The sequence below is a fragment of the Prionailurus viverrinus genome, chromosome D1 (genome assembly GCF_022837055.1).
Source record: "Prionailurus viverrinus isolate Anna chromosome D1, UM_Priviv_1.0, whole genome shotgun sequence".
Classification (NCBI taxonomy): Eukaryota; Metazoa; Chordata; class Mammalia; order Carnivora; family Felidae; genus Prionailurus; species Prionailurus viverrinus.
In genome coordinates, this window is record NC_062570.1 from 20,180,302 (window position 1) to 20,195,581 (window position 15,280).

General features: G+C 45.1%; 1 protein-coding gene across 4 annotated transcripts in view; it reads left to right on the top strand.

Moving 5' to 3' along the window:
- Nucleotides 1-15,280, top strand: part of JHY (junctional cadherin complex regulator) — a 61,125-nt gene that overhangs the window by 16,402 nt on the left and 29,443 nt on the right. For all 4 annotated transcript variants that reach the window (XM_047824231.1, XM_047824232.1, XM_047824233.1 and 1 more), the window contains exon 3: nucleotides 181-697. In XM_047824231.1, the coding sequence (XP_047680187.1) occupies nucleotides 181-697 (517 nt within the window). The remainder of the gene's footprint in view (nucleotides 1-180; nucleotides 698-15,280) is intronic.

Sequence of the window (15,280 nt, forward strand, 5' to 3'; positions counted from 1 at the left end):
TAGCCCTCCCACATGTGCACACCCTCTCCCCGCCTCTCTCAAAATAAACAAACATTAAAAACAAAAAAGATAGTAAAGAGGAAAATTATAGGAGAAAGATTTAAGTAGGATAATCAACTAAATATAATGAGTAAGTTCATTTTGATGAAAGACTTGACATTTTCCTTCTGCTTTGGGCAGCCAACAGCCGGTAGAGGATAAATATTCAGACCTGCGATACGACCCAAACTGGAAGAGTAAGAAAGAGGAGAGGAAGTTCTTGACGGTGGAAGCACTGCCAGAGTCTGTAGACAGCTCGACTGAAAATCTGACTTCAGATCCACTGTACCCCTCCAAGGAGACGTCCATGGAACTCCCTGGGGGAAAGGCGGAACAGAAGAGGAGCCCACAGAGCGTTGCCTCCTTACTTGGCAGTGAATTTTTAAGCCCGAACTATGAGCGCGGCACCCATCACAGCCAGCCATCTTCGGAGCTGAGCGACCGTGATCTGGAGAAGTCCAGCAAGCTCTCTCGGTGCTTGAAGAGTTCAAGTTCACATAATGAGGTTTTTCTGCCAGGATCACGTGGCCGGCGGCGAAGGAAGTCCAAACAATATTTTGTGGAAAAAAACAAGCTGACTCTGGGATTACCTACTCCTAAAACGGACTCGTATCTTCAGCTTCACAATAAAAAAAGGGGGGACGTTCTCTCAGAACAGGTATGTAAGTGCTCCTTTCTCTCTTCCCAGCCCTAGACTGGGACTTGCCCTTGTTTGAAATGGCTGGAGACCACTTCCTTTGAGATGGTGATGTCATTGTAACCACATGGCTAAGACAAATGTCCTTGCTCTTCTTTGAGGAATCGGGGGAGTTATTCCACTAATTCTTAAGAGCAAAATCAAAGCCATCAATGGCTTACAATGCTATAATTCAATTATATCCAAAATATCTCCATTCAAGGAAACAGAATTTAAAAAGAAATTTTTTTTAATGTTTATTCATTTTTGAGAGAGAGAGAGACAGACACAGTGTGAGCAGGGGAGGGGCAGAGAGAGAAAGAGAGAGAGGGAAACACAGAATCCCAAGCAGGCTCCAGGCTCTGAGCTGTCAGCACAGAGCCTGACACGGGGCTTGAACTCACGAGCTGCGAGATCATGACCTGAGCTGAAGCTGGACGCTTAACCGACTAAGCCATCCAGGCACCCCAAATGCAGATTTTTTTTTTTAACTGCCTATTCCATTAGATAAAACAGAGGACTGAACGTATGGTTCCCTGTGCTGGTTACCTGGTTTTCAACCCTCTTAAATGCCCAAGACAACGGAGGTGACATGACAAACTCACATCAGAAACAGCAACTCACATATGCAAGTTATTCTCAACTTAGATTTTAGATACATATTGTGTGGTAGTGGGAGAGGGGCGGGGTACAACATGTGGTTGTTTGGTCATCATTTTTCATTCTCCACGTGATTTTATTACCTTTGCAGCCATGATTGATAATCACTACACCTTCCTTTATTCTGGGCAGATGATATAATTAAACTTTAGTTTCTCCATCTATAAAAGTAGAATAAATGCCCCCCCCCCCTTTCTCATCTGATCATTTCTAGAATAAATTCCATCCCAGATGATGGATTCAAAATCTATTTCATGGGCACTCATTAACGATCCTATCAGCCCACCTCCTGGTGGACGTGTCTGTGGATGTAAGAAAAGAAGGTCTGGGGCGCCTGGGTGGCTCAGTCGGTTAAGCGCCTGTCTTCGGCTCAGGTCATGACCTCACGGCTCGTGGGTTTGAGCCCCACGTCAGGTTCTGTGCTGACAGAGCCTGGAGCCTGCTTCAGATGCTGTGTCTCCTTCTCTCTGCCCCTACCCTCCCTGCTTGCGAGCCCTCTCTCTCCTCTCTCTCTCAAAAGTAAATGTTTAAAAATTGTTAAGAAAGAAAAGAAGGGCCGGATCAGTATATCTACCATCCATATTGGGGAAATGGCTTGAAATTCATTGCCTACGAATGTGGAATCATTTTCAAATAAGAAGGAAAGGGTATTGAATGAGGATGCCCTTAAACCCATTCCAGATTCAAACTGGTATTAAAGTGCTCTAACCTGTTCTAACCTGTAGCTTTTTTTTTTTTTTTTGATAGAACAAGAGAGAGGAGGTAGATGAACATTTGAGATTTTCCCTTAATTCAGAAAATCCTTTTATAGTCTTAAAGGATTAGGGTCACATCCTTGCCTTTGTAACTAATAATAAAACAAAGGAATGGATGCATTATATTCAGCAGAATTATCAAAACACTTAGCGGAATTTAATTTTGACCCAATTTTAGATGTTAACATAATTTTCATGAAGCTTAGGTGGAATTGTGAATTTTGCTTCGTTGCCCATTTAAAAATATAAATAGGGGTGCCTGGGTGGCTCAGTTGGTTAACCGTCTGACTTTGGCTCAGGTCATGAGTTCGAGCCCCACGTCAGGCTCTGTGCTGACAGCTCGGAGCCTGGAGCCTGCTTCAGATTCTGTGTCTCCCTCTCTCTCTCAAAGATAAATAAACATTAAAAATTTTTATTTAATTTAATTCAACAGTCCAGCATCTGTGAAAAATGCTTAGCCAGTAGTTTCCCCCAGACAAGAACAATATTTTTCATTTATTTTTAAATGTGTTCTCCAAAGAAGCCAATCTAGGAGAGGCAAATGATGAAGCCAAAGGAAAGAGTTATATGTCTACTAATAAAAGTGAAAATAGCTTTATTATAAACTCTTTAATTGCTGATTTTTTTTTTAACATTTATTTTTGAGACAGAGAGAGAGAGCATGAACAGGGGAGAGTCAGAGAAAAAGGGAGACACAGAATCTGAAACGGGCTCCAGGCTCTGAGCTGTCAGCACAGAGCCCGACGCGGGGCTCGAACCCATGGACCGTGAGATCATGATCTGAGCCGAAGTCGGACGCTCAACCGACTGAGCCACCCAGGCGCCCCTAACTGCTGATTTCTTAATTGCTAATTTTTCTTAGTAGTTGTACCTTAATTTACAGACAACATTGGGGTGAATTGACTGTCAGTGATTCCACAGCATAATTCTGTGTTATGCCAGTGAGGAAGCTTCAAAGCATTTTTGGCCCGCTCAATCTTTAAGCTCATGAATTAGTCTTTGAAGTGGCCATTGACCTTGTCTGCCACTTGGTCCAGGTTTAAATGTTGAAGGGCTTATTTATAATTATAATCGAAAAAGTGTTTCTTCATCATTTCCCAACATATATTTCCTTCATCTTACTCCATTTAAAAAAAAAAAAAAGGTAGCAATTTAAAAATAAACAGGCTAGAGGGGCGCCTGGGTGGCGCAGTCGGTTAAGCGTCCGACTTCAGCCAGGTCACGATCTCGCGGTCCGTGAGTTCGAGCCCCGCGTCGGGCTCGGGGCTGATGGCTCGGAGCCTGGAGCCTGTTTCCGATTCTGTGTCTCCCTCTCTCTCTGCCCCTCGCCCGTTCATGCTCTGTCTCTCTCTGTCCCAAAAATAAATAAACGTTGAAAAAAAAAATAAATAAATAAACAGGCTAGAAATCAGTTTGACCTAACAGTGATATGATACATGTAACTTGTTTTACTGAATTATAGTCAATAGCATAGAATGACGTGTTCCTTTCATTATTTATATATGAAATATGTGCAGGTCTTTCTGCCAGTAGAGATTAAAAGTTCCCTTATGGGCAAGAACTATGCTTTGGACTTATCTTTTTTTTTAGCTTATTTATTTATTTTGAGAGAGAGAGAGAGAGAGAGCACGTGCGCGAGTGAGAGCAGGGGCGGAGCAGGGAGAGAGAGAGACAGAGAGAGAATCCCAAGCAGGCTCCATACTGTCAGTGCACAGCCCGATGTGGGGCTCGAACCCAGGAACCGTGAGATCATGACCTGAGCTGAAGTTGGATGCTTAATCGGCTGAGCCGCCCAGGCGCCCCCACTTTGTAGTTATTTTTAATCTTCGTGGTAATGAGCCTAACATATGGCAAGGTCTCAGTAAATATATGGGAAATGAAAACTGAATCTCTTCCATCACCTCCAAACTTATTCTCTTCAGTATAAAGTTTATTTGAGGGGGAAATCGTATTTCCAGAGCAGTGGTTAGAAAACCTCACTGGATATTAGATTCACCTGAGAAACGAATTGTAAAATGATTCTTGGCTTCACCCAGACCAACTGACACCTCGGGGTAAGATCCTGAGAGCCAGTATTTTTCTTTCAAAGCTCCCTAAGCGATTCTAATATTTAGCCAAGATTGAGAGGATCCTTGATCTAACGGAGTGGTTCAGGGGCACCTGGGTGGCTCAGTTAGTTAAGCATCCGACTCTTGATTTTGGCTCAGGTCATGATCTCCCGGTTCGTGAGATCGAGCCCCGCATCAGGCTCTGCGCTGACAGGGCAGAGCCTGCTTGGGATTCTCTCTCTCCCTGCCTCTCTCTCTCTGCCCCCCTCTCTTGCAAAATAAACAAACAAACATTCAAAACAAAAACAACAGTGGTTCCCAAACGTTAGTGTGCATCGGAGCCAACTCTGGGTTTATTAAAACAGACAGCTGGACCTAACCTAGGGTTTCTGATGTAGCAGGCATAGGGTGGGACCCAAGAATTTGAATTTTCTACAAGGTTCTGAGTGATGCCACTTCTGCTATCAGGCCCACTGAGAATCATGGATCTTTTTTTCCCCTCAAACTTTTCGAAGGCACTAATGAGCCACCTCAGGATCTTGTTAAAGTACAGATTTCGATCGAGTAGGTCGGAGGCAAGACTTAATTAAGAGTGTTCGTTTCGAACAAATTCCCAGGTGATGTCAAGGCTGCTGGACCACACATAAAGCACATACAGGGGTTTCCAGAGACCCAAAGTCAAAGTTGGGTACGTGAGTACCCACAGAGCATTGATGTTTTCAATGGCTGATAGAATTGTTCTGTGGATTTGGGAGCAGGAGGTTAAGTATTGGGGGTGGCAGCTGCGGAAGTTATTGTTTTAGATTAAGCAGCATCTATCTGGAAGGTTTTCATATTTGAAAATCTATTGTCTCCTCCTAATTTCTTTGAAAAAGATGACAAGTGTCTTACAACTAGAAATACTGAGAGGACAAATGACACCTGTTGCCAAATGAATGACTTAATGTCAATTGCCATTACACAGCCAAGGAAACCAGCTTCTTAAAACATTTTATTGTTGCAAGCATCCCTGCCCAGTTGAGTAATACAGGGTCTTAAGTAGTGTATTGTTTTTGGGAAGATTTGATAGTAAATCTAAGGGGCACCTGGGTGGCTCAGTTCGGTAAGCATCCAACTTCAGCTCAGCTCGTGATCTCATAGTTCTTGAGTTCGAGCCCTGCGTCGGGCTCTGTGCTGACAGCTCAGAGCCTGGAGCCTGCTTCACATTCTGTGTCTCCCTCTCTTTCTGCCCCTCCCCTGCTTACACTCTGTCTCTGTCTCTCTCAAGTAAATAAATAAACGTTAAAATTTTTTTTTAAAAAAGAAAGTAAATCTAAGAAATTTACATTTAAAAAAAGTCAAGTGTTTTTAAAAAACAAAACTCAAAAAAAAGCTGATTAAGTTCAGATGAAATCTAAAACCAGGAACAATAAAGAAAGCTCTGGAAATTAAGAATCATGCGGGAGGGGCACCTGGGTGGCTCAGTAGGCTGAGCGTCCAACTTCACCTCAGGTCATGATCTCACAGTTCGTGGGTTTGAGCCCCACGTTGGGCTCTCTGCTGACAGCTCAGAGCCTGAAGCCTGCTTCGGATTCTGCGTCTCCCTCTCTCTCTGCCCTTCCCGCTCTCAAAATGAATAAACATTAAATTTTTAAAAAATTTAAAAAAAAGAATCCTGAGAGAATCTAGTACTACCACATAGTGTATTATAAAGTCTCAATAATTAAATACTAGGGTAACACTTAATGCATATACAGACATTAAAAAGTGGTAGAAAGTCTGGGGCGCCTGGGTGGCGCAGGCGGTTAAGCGTCCGACTTCAGCCAGGTCACGATCTCGCGGTCCGTGAGTTCGAGCCCCGCGTCAGGCTCTGGGCTGATGGCTCAGAGCCTGGAGCCTGTTTCCGATTCTGTGTCTCCCTCTCTCTCTGCCCCTCCCCCGTTCATGCTCTGTCTCTCTCTGTCCCAAAAATAAATAAAAAACGTTGAAAAAAAAAAAAAAAAAGGTGGTAGAAAGTCTACAAACAGAGCCAAATTACATACGGGAGTATAGGATATGATACTACGATTCGATGAAGCAGGATCTCAAGTCAGTGAGGAAATGATGGCTTGTTCGATAAAACAAATGGGTAGCCATCTGGGCAAAAATGAAGTCATATCCATACCTCATATCATACAACCAGCTAAATTCCAAATGGGTCTAATATTTAATTGAAAAAAATTAAACCGTAAAAATACTAGGTGGAAAAAAAAAAAAACAAGAAAATTCTCCTAGAACCTCAAAATGGTTCACAGTCCAAAGTCTATAAAAGACTGAGAAATTTGACTACATAAGTATCAGAAACTTCTGCAGAGAAAAAGCCTAAGAAAGTCAAAATATAAAGAACAAAGTAGAAAAATACTTCTAATTCATATCATAGATGGAACACTAATATCTCCAATATATAAAGAGCTCCTAGAAATCAAGACCAAAAAATCCCAATATAAAAATACACAAAGGTGGGGAATAGATAATTCAGACAAGTTAATACCTGTATCTATGAAACATGAAAAGATCCCCAACCTCAGTCATTAGGCCTCAGCCTTTAGGCCAAAACAGTACAGAATAGTTGGTGAGAGAATAAATTAGTATAACTGATACGGAAGACATTTTGTTAATATCTATTTAAAATACAAATACATTTACTCCTTGAAAAAGTAAAGCATAATGGCTAAGAGAATAGACTTTTGAGCCACGGCAGCTGGCACTGACACCTGCTAGCTGTCTGACCGTGGGCAGGTGGCTTAACCTCTATGTGCCTCAGTTTCCTCATCCTTAAAAAAATAAATAGGGGTGCCTGGGTGGCGCAGTCGGTTAAGCGTCCGACTTCAGCCAGGTCACGATCTCGCGGTCCGTGAGTTCGAGCCCCGTGTCAGGCTCTGGGCTGATGGCTCGGAGCCTGGAGCCTGTTTCCGATTCTGTGTCTCCCTCTCTCTCTGCCCCTCCCCCGTTCATGCTCTGCCTCTCTCTGTCCCAAAAATAAATAAAAAACGTTGAAAAAAAAATTTAAAAAAATAAAATAAATACATAAAATAAATAAATAGTACTTTCGTCCCAGAATTATTAAGAAGATTAAATCAATGGGTTAATATAGGGAGTGTGCTTAGATCAATGCCTGGCTTATAGCAAAAACTACACAAGTGTTAGCAATGATTATGATTTTTTTTTTTTTTTTTTAAGTAGGCTCTGTGCCCGGCATGGAGCCCAATGCGGGGCTTGGACTAACGACCATGAGAACAAGATGTGAGCTGAGATCAAGAGTTGGACACTTGGGGCACCTGGGTGGCTCAGTCTGTTAAGTGTCTGACTCTTCATTCTGGCTCAGGTCATGGTCTTATGGTTCGTGGGATCAAGCCCCGCACTGGGCTCTGTGATGACAGCACAGGGCCTGCTTGGGATTCTCTCTCTCCTCTCTCTGCCCCTCCCCCTTTTGCACGCTCTCTCAAAACAAATAAAAAACATTAAAAAGAGAGAGAGAGAGAGAGAGAGAGAGAGACGCGCCTGGGTGGCTCAGTCGGTTGAGCTTCTGACTTCGACTCAGGTCACGACCTCGCGGTCTGTGAGTTCGAGCCCCGCGTCAGGCTCTGTGCTGCTGACAGCTCAGGACCTGGAGCCTGCTTCGGATTCTGTGTCTCCCTCTCTCTCTGCCCCACCCCCACTCATGCTCTGTCTCTCTCTTTCTGTCAAAAATAAACAAACATTAAAAAAAAGAGAGAGAGAGAGAGAGAGAGTTGGACACTTACCCGACTGAGCTCCCCAGGCACCCCACAATTATTTTTAGTTGACCCAACACATTCCACTCCGAGGCATTTTTCCTAGTTAGGTATGTGCAGTTTTTAAATAAATCGTGTATAGGATTATTCATTTCAGCCTTATTTTTAATAGCAAAAGACTGGAAACTACCCAAATGTCTACTATTTGGGGCATACTGAAATTATAGTACATCCAGAAAGTAGAGGACATTGTAACTGTTAAAAAAAAAAAAAAAAAAAGAATGGGGATGTTCTCCATGACCTCTTATGGGTAACTTATCAGGGCTTATTAACAGAGAAAGTAAAGGTTAGAAGAATGGCACATACGGTGTAAGAAAAGTGAGGAAGAATAAAGATACACATTTTGTTCGGAACGCATAAAAAACCCTGATAGGACTGGCGGGCGTTAATTGCAGAAGGTGGACGGGGGGCCAGAGTGAGAGCACAGCTTTTCACTTTCTATCCTTTGATAGCTCCTCTCTTTGGAACCATGCCTATGGATCCACAACACACAACATCTTGTAATAACCCTTGTAACTATACACCCCCGAGTGCTTGGGGGTGACCTAAAATGCATTCCCTGCTTTTAAATGACGACTCCGAACCACCGACTTTTCAATTCAATTGCTCCGCAATTTTTTGTGTGTGCCATTTTTCACACATCTGCTGATCGTTCATTAAAACGCACTGGAAATCACCTTGAAATACACGAGATGTTTATCACATGCCGTGGAAAGCAAGGAACGGATATAAAAACGAACACACACTAGAGGGCACCTAAGTATCACAGTCAGCCAGGAGCTTTGCTGGGGAGTATTCAAGGCTTAACTTTTTTATTCATGGTTTGTTCAGCGTTTGCCGGAAACGCACCAGGATTTGAGCCCATGTATGATCTATCATGAAAAGAAAGTGGGGTCTTGAAAAAGGAGCTGCCTTTGTGTCTTGATTCCAGTATGACTCTGAAGACTGATAAAGGTGAAATCTAGCATGCCTGGAAAACAGCAGGAGCAGCTTTAGGCACGCTAGTCCTCTCCTGTCCTTCCTTAGAAAGTACAGATGCTTTTCAAGTGCAAATACAGAAACGTTATTCAGTCGCCCTATAGCCTTGAAGCCAATGTAAAGCCCTGTAAGTATCCACTACCCATTTTGAAGGTCAACATACGTTTGTGGCTCTTGCTGCGACAGCAGCTCAGTCAGCCCACACACCTTTAATGAGCACCAACGATGTGCTCGGTGCTGTGCTCGGCATGGAACAGAAAACAAGACACACAAAGCCTAGTCTTCAAGGAGCTTACCTTCCAGTCACGTGACAGAGGCAAGAAACGTGTAACAAAATAATTTCAAACGCCAATAAAAGCCTCAGAGGATGCTGAATAGCTACTTAATCAAATGACGAGGGGGAGCCTAACTGGGATGGTTGGGTTCTTGGGAAGGGCTCGGAGACGTCGTCCAAGTTGAGGCGTGGACGGACGGCAAAGGGAAAACTTCGGGAGCTCTGGGGGACCAGCTTCGTTCGGTCTGTGCCAGCCTTGGGAGCAGCGTTCTCCCGTAGGGGCAACACGAGGTCATGGAAGAAAAAAACAAAACCAACACAAAGCGCTAGTTTGGGAGTCAGACCACCATGGATTATATATCCCGGCTCCCCCGACGTCCTAGGTGGTGGCACTTCCTAGACATCTGAGCAAGGGATTCTTTAAACCTTACCTTCTTCATCTATTACGTGGGGTCAACGTCTGCCTTGGAGGCTTATTGGAAAAAAAATTATACAAAGCCCCCGACGCGCTGCAGACACTCAGCAGAGGGAAGCTGTTACCAACACTGGGCATTCCGAAGCCACGGCTTCTAAACAGATTGTTTTCTTTTTTCAGGTTATGGTGACGCAAAAGGAAAGGGGTGGGGCTTCAAGTGGGATAAGAAAGTGTAGCTAAAAGGATAGCATGGAAATGCCCTGCCAGCCCGGTCGACGGCAGGACCCCCAGAAGACCGTCCGCAAAGCGGGCAGGCGGAGGGACACTTCACACTTGCCATGTTGTAGGTCAGACTCAGGCTCTCAGACTCGCACACCCTCTCCGAGACCCGGCCCCTTCCTGCTGCTTCAGTCTTTTTATTTATTTTTTGTCATCCTCCCCCCCCTTGCATCTTCTGGGAGCTCGCGGCTCCCCGAACCCAGCATCTCCCCTGTGTTTCTGGCCACCCTGATGGACGACCCTTCCCTATCTTGTTTGCTTAGGAAAACTGTACCCCCCTCTTGCGATGCAGCTCAAAGGCCTCGGCCTTGTACCACAGGTTCAGGGTTATTGGGATGACCGAATGAGATACTATGTGTGAAAGCCTTGGATGGGCATGTCGCCCTACATGTCTATTATTATTGACATTTAATTTGAACTTAGTCTCCCACCAGAGAAGATTAACAGTTACGCGATACATTGCTTGCCTTTTCCGTAGTTTCAGCCTTGGCAAGACGTTTGGCTGTCTAGAAAATCAGGCTTTACCTTTAAATGATGATCATCTTTTTCTAAACACAGCTGGCTAGAAACGTAGAATCCCATTCCAGAGAATTCTTCCAGTCTGATGGCACGTTCGAGTCTCACCTTTTTATGCTGGTAAAAACGTTTCTTCTACAGAGTAAGTACTCTGTGCGTTCATTGATTGGCCTTTTTTTTTTTTTCTTCTGCCCCGTGCAACCGCAACATGAGCACTTACTCACGACAGCCTAATTTAAATTGAACGTTACGGTTTTGTCCAGCGTCTTTCCGCGCGTGCTGTCTAGCACGGGCTTGGGCTACCAGTTGTAGGATCCACAGAGTGGCACTCCATTAACTCCATGTGACTGAGGAGGGATCCACGAAAAGAGAACCTTTCCACGTAACGAAAGCATGCCCTTTCGAAAGCCAGAAGTGATCGTAACACGAGTAATCGTGTCTCAGGACAGCTTGCACAGAGGCGCCCGGTGGGCCCACCCCTTCCGTGCCATCTTGCCCAGGCCATACGGCGTGGCTCTGCGGTAAGGTCGGGAGCTGTGGCAACGGGAAGAAGCCGTTCTTTTGCGGCTGTCAGTATATCTGCTCTTCAGGACCTTCTGGCCCCGTGGCAAGTCCACAGAGTAAAGAGTGGGTACCAAGTAGCAGCTGCTGTAGTAGAGACACGTACGGCCCCGAAGGAACACAGAAGAAGAAGTGCGCAAGTCTGGCAGGGGAAGTCAGAGAGGGCTTCACAGAAGAGGCCATCGTTAAACAGATTCTCTAAAAAGCAGCAGAAGTTAGCAGGTGGCAGTGGGCGGAAAAAGTATTGAGGCCTAGGGAGTGAAGTGCAATGGTGTAAAAGCAATGAGAGGATGCTGGGGCGCCCGGGTGGCTCAGTCGGTTGAGCGTCCGACTTCAGCTCAGATCATGATCTCGCGGTTCGTGAGTTCGAGCCCCGCGTCGGGCTCTGTGCTGACGGCCTGGAGCCTGCTTCCGATTCTGTGTCTCCCTCTCTCTCTGCCCCACCCCCACTCGTGCTCTCTGTCTCTGTCTCTCAAAAATAAATAAATGTTAAAAGTAAATTTTTTTAGAAAAGCATTGAGAGGATGCTGTTTAGGTAGAAGCCCCCTGGTACAGTGGGAACCTCTAGGATACAGGTCAGGAATGGTATTTGGTCAATCAATCCAAGTGGCTTGGGTGCCTGGGTGGTCCAGTTGGTTAAGCATCTCTTTTTTTTTTTTTATGTTTATTTTTGAGAGGGAGAGAGAGTGTGAGCAGGGGAGGGGCAGAGAGAGAGACACAGAATCCGAAGCAGGCTCCAGGCTCCGAGCTGTCAGCACAGACCCTGACACGGGGCTCGAACTCAAGAGCCGTGAGATCATGACCTGAGCCGAAGTCGGATGCTTAACCGACGGAGCCACCCAGGCGCCCCAAGCATCTTAACTCTGGATTTCGGCTCAGCTCGCGATCTCAGTTTCGTGAGTTCAAGCCCCATGTCGGGCTCTGGGCTGGCCTAGCAGAGCCTGGTTGGGATTCTCAATCTCTCTCTCTCTCTCTCTTTCTCTCTCTCTGTCTCTCTGCCCCTCCGCCTCCCCACTCCTGCTCTGCCTCTCTCAAAATAAATAAATAAACCTAAGGAAAAAAGCAGTCAAGGCAGATATGAACAATGATAATCTGAGATCGCTGATTTTCACGTAAAGTATATAAACATACATTAATTCACCAACCTTTAACAGAGGGGCCAAGGCCTCTTCTGTCCGTGCATATGCTACCAGGGTATTGCGTCATCTGTTCCTGAATCAGTCTGAGAGCTAAGATTTGTACTTTGGATTTCTTAAAAGCAAAGGGAAAACTTAAAAAGCCTAGGATCTAAGAACATAATCTTTGATTTTGCTAATAACCATTTCCATAATCTTTTACAGCTTTCCCCCTGCCCTACTTGTCACTTTGCCTTTTGCTTTGCTGGGTCATTCTAAGTTATTTTACTTAGTTGTCATGAAAAGAACGACTCTCTGTTCACACACAGACTTCTCCAAACAATCTGACCTTCCAATGAATTTTATAATTTTAATAACACGTGTAATAGAAATCAACAGGTTTGCAAACACATGGAGAAAACTGCTGGTAAACATACAGTTCAACTACCGGAGACAGAAATGCCCAGGCATCCTAGAGAGCAGCTGGCCAGTCATGGCATCTGGCTGTGGGCATTAGCTGGGATATCTTTTTTGGTTTTTTCTAATGTTTATTTTTGAGAAAGAGAGAGCGAGCAAGGGAGGGGCAGAGAGAGAGGGAGACACAGAATCGGAAGCAGGCTCCAGGCTCCGAGCTGTCAGCACAGAGCCCGACGCGGGGCTCGAACTCACGGACCGTGAGATCGTGACCTGAGCCAAAGTCGGACGCTCAACTGACTGAGCCACCCAGGCGCCCCAGGATATCTTAAAGAAGGACTGGAGGGTATTACTTAATCCAGTAAATTGAGACGACGAATACTTCCGTGTTGCATGGGACTAGATTGTGAGGATGGGAGTGTAGGTATCTAGGCAGAGAAACTGGCTGGTGCCTTTCATGCAGGCCCTTGTAGGTCACTGTAATGCAGGGGCTCTCAGAATGTGGTCCCTAGATCAGCGTCAGCATTGCCTGGGAACTTATTAGATGTGCAAATTCCTGGGCCCCATCCTATACTTCTTGAATCAGAAACTCTGGGGTGAGGCCCAGGAATCTATTTTATTTTTTAATTTTGGAGAGAGTGCACACACAAGCGGGGGAGAGGGGGACAGGGAGAGAGAGAGAATCTTAAGCAGGCTCTGTGCTCAGTGCACAGTCTGACATGGGGCTCCATCCCACGACCCTGAGATCAGGACCTGAGCTGAAACCAAGAATTAGACACTCAACCCACTGAGCCACCCAGGCGCCTCCCCCACCCCCAGCAATGTTTTAATAAACGCTCCAAGTGATTCCAATACATGCTCAAGTTTTAGAATGCTGCGCTAAGGAAGTATCTTTTCCTCTACACGACATAGAATCATTGAAGGATTTTAGTAAGGGAACAATTTGAATTATGTGGTCATCCAGGGGTCCCACGTCCACATTCTTAGTTGTGTTATATAGAACTCGGGCTGCTGGTTAATCGAACACAAAATCTCTTTCGTATTCTTGAAAACAGTTAATTGCATCGTTCACTTGCCTATATTTATTACCAGCTTATGGTGGGTCAGGCATTGTCTTAGGTACTTAGAATACATCACTGAACAAAATTCCAAAAAATTCCAACCACCATGGGGCTAACTTTCTAGGAGGAGGAGACAGACAATAGACAGAATAGATAAATCAGTGCAAGGGAGAGAAATAGAGCAGAGAAATGGTGAATTTGGGGCTGGGGGGAAATTATAGTTTTAAAGAGGTCATGAAGGAGGTGAGAGAAACGAACCTAATGACCAAGGTAAGACTTGTTACAAAAGGGAAAGTACAAAGTGCCAAGGCCATAAGCTCAGGTGCATCTATTGTTAAGTAACCTCTGAGGAGTCAAGGAGGGCTTCCTGGAGGAAGTTATATTTCAGCCAAGGCTGGAACAGGAACAGTGAATGGGATTGGTCAGAATAAATCAGGTGAAGAGGGGTTTCTCAGCAAAGGATGGCCTATGTGCGGACCTAGACATAATGGTACATGTGGCCCAACCACAGAACTGAGAAAATACGGTGTGAAAAGACCAAGTATAGGATGCAGGGCCTTACAAACCTTTAAAGATTAAGGACAACGGAGAAGTGCTGAAGGTTTGTTTGTTTTTTTCATTTCTTTATTTTTGAGGGAGAGAGCACAAGTGGGGAGGGGCAGAGAGAGAAGGAGACAGAATCCAAAGCAGGCTCCAGGCTCTGAGCTGTCAGCACAGAGCCAGCGGGACCGGAACCCATGAACTGTGAGATCATGACCTGAGCCGAAGTCGGACATTTAACCGACTGAGCCACCCAGGCACCCCTGAAGGTTTTTTTAAGTTTGTTTATTTTTTGAGAGAGAGAGAGAGAGAGAGAGAGAGAGAGAGAGAGAGAGAGAGAGAGAATCTCAAGCAGGCTCCACACTGTCAGAGCAGAGCCTGACATGGGGCTCGAACTCATAACCCATGAGATTATGACCTGAGCTGAGGTCGGACGCTTAACCCACTGAGCCACCCAGGCACCCCACTGAAGGGTTTTTTAAAGTGGTGGCTTAGCATAATTAGTTCAGGGGTTTTTTAAGCTGCGGTATCTTATAGGGAGAATGAATGTAAAAAATAATAGATCCAGAGGTCTCGAGGCCCTCAAATTCTTATTGAACACATACTTGTGAAATACATTAGGAAGTGATCGGCAGGCACGGAGAAAGCGGCCCACGGGAGCCAAAGTATCTCACGTGTATTGTCTCTAAACAGCTGAATAATTACTACAGGTCCCCAGACAATCCAAGTAGCCGTGCGACGTATCGGAGGTGGAGCCCCACCTCGGCAGGCTCTCTGGACCGCCACGCCTCCACCTGTTTTGCTGGCCACGTATGAACAGAGGTGGCAGCACCCATGTGAGTGGGTGGGGACTGACACGGAGCAGAATGTATGAGAAATAGGACAGAATTAATACAGCAGATCAGCCAAGTTAACAAACGCTCATTGAATCCAGCGACTATGCACCGAAGGGAGGGTTTCAATAGCAGACGTGTTGGGGTGAGGGCGGGCGAACGCTACATTTCAGAAATCAGACTCCTTGATCTGCTTTAATTTGGGCACGTGCTAGTTAATACCCTCAAGGAATAACAAGGAAACAAATTAATAGTGGGGCTCCCCATAAAGTAAAAAAAAAAACACACAACATCAAGGAATAAAGGAGCCAAACATCCAGCGATT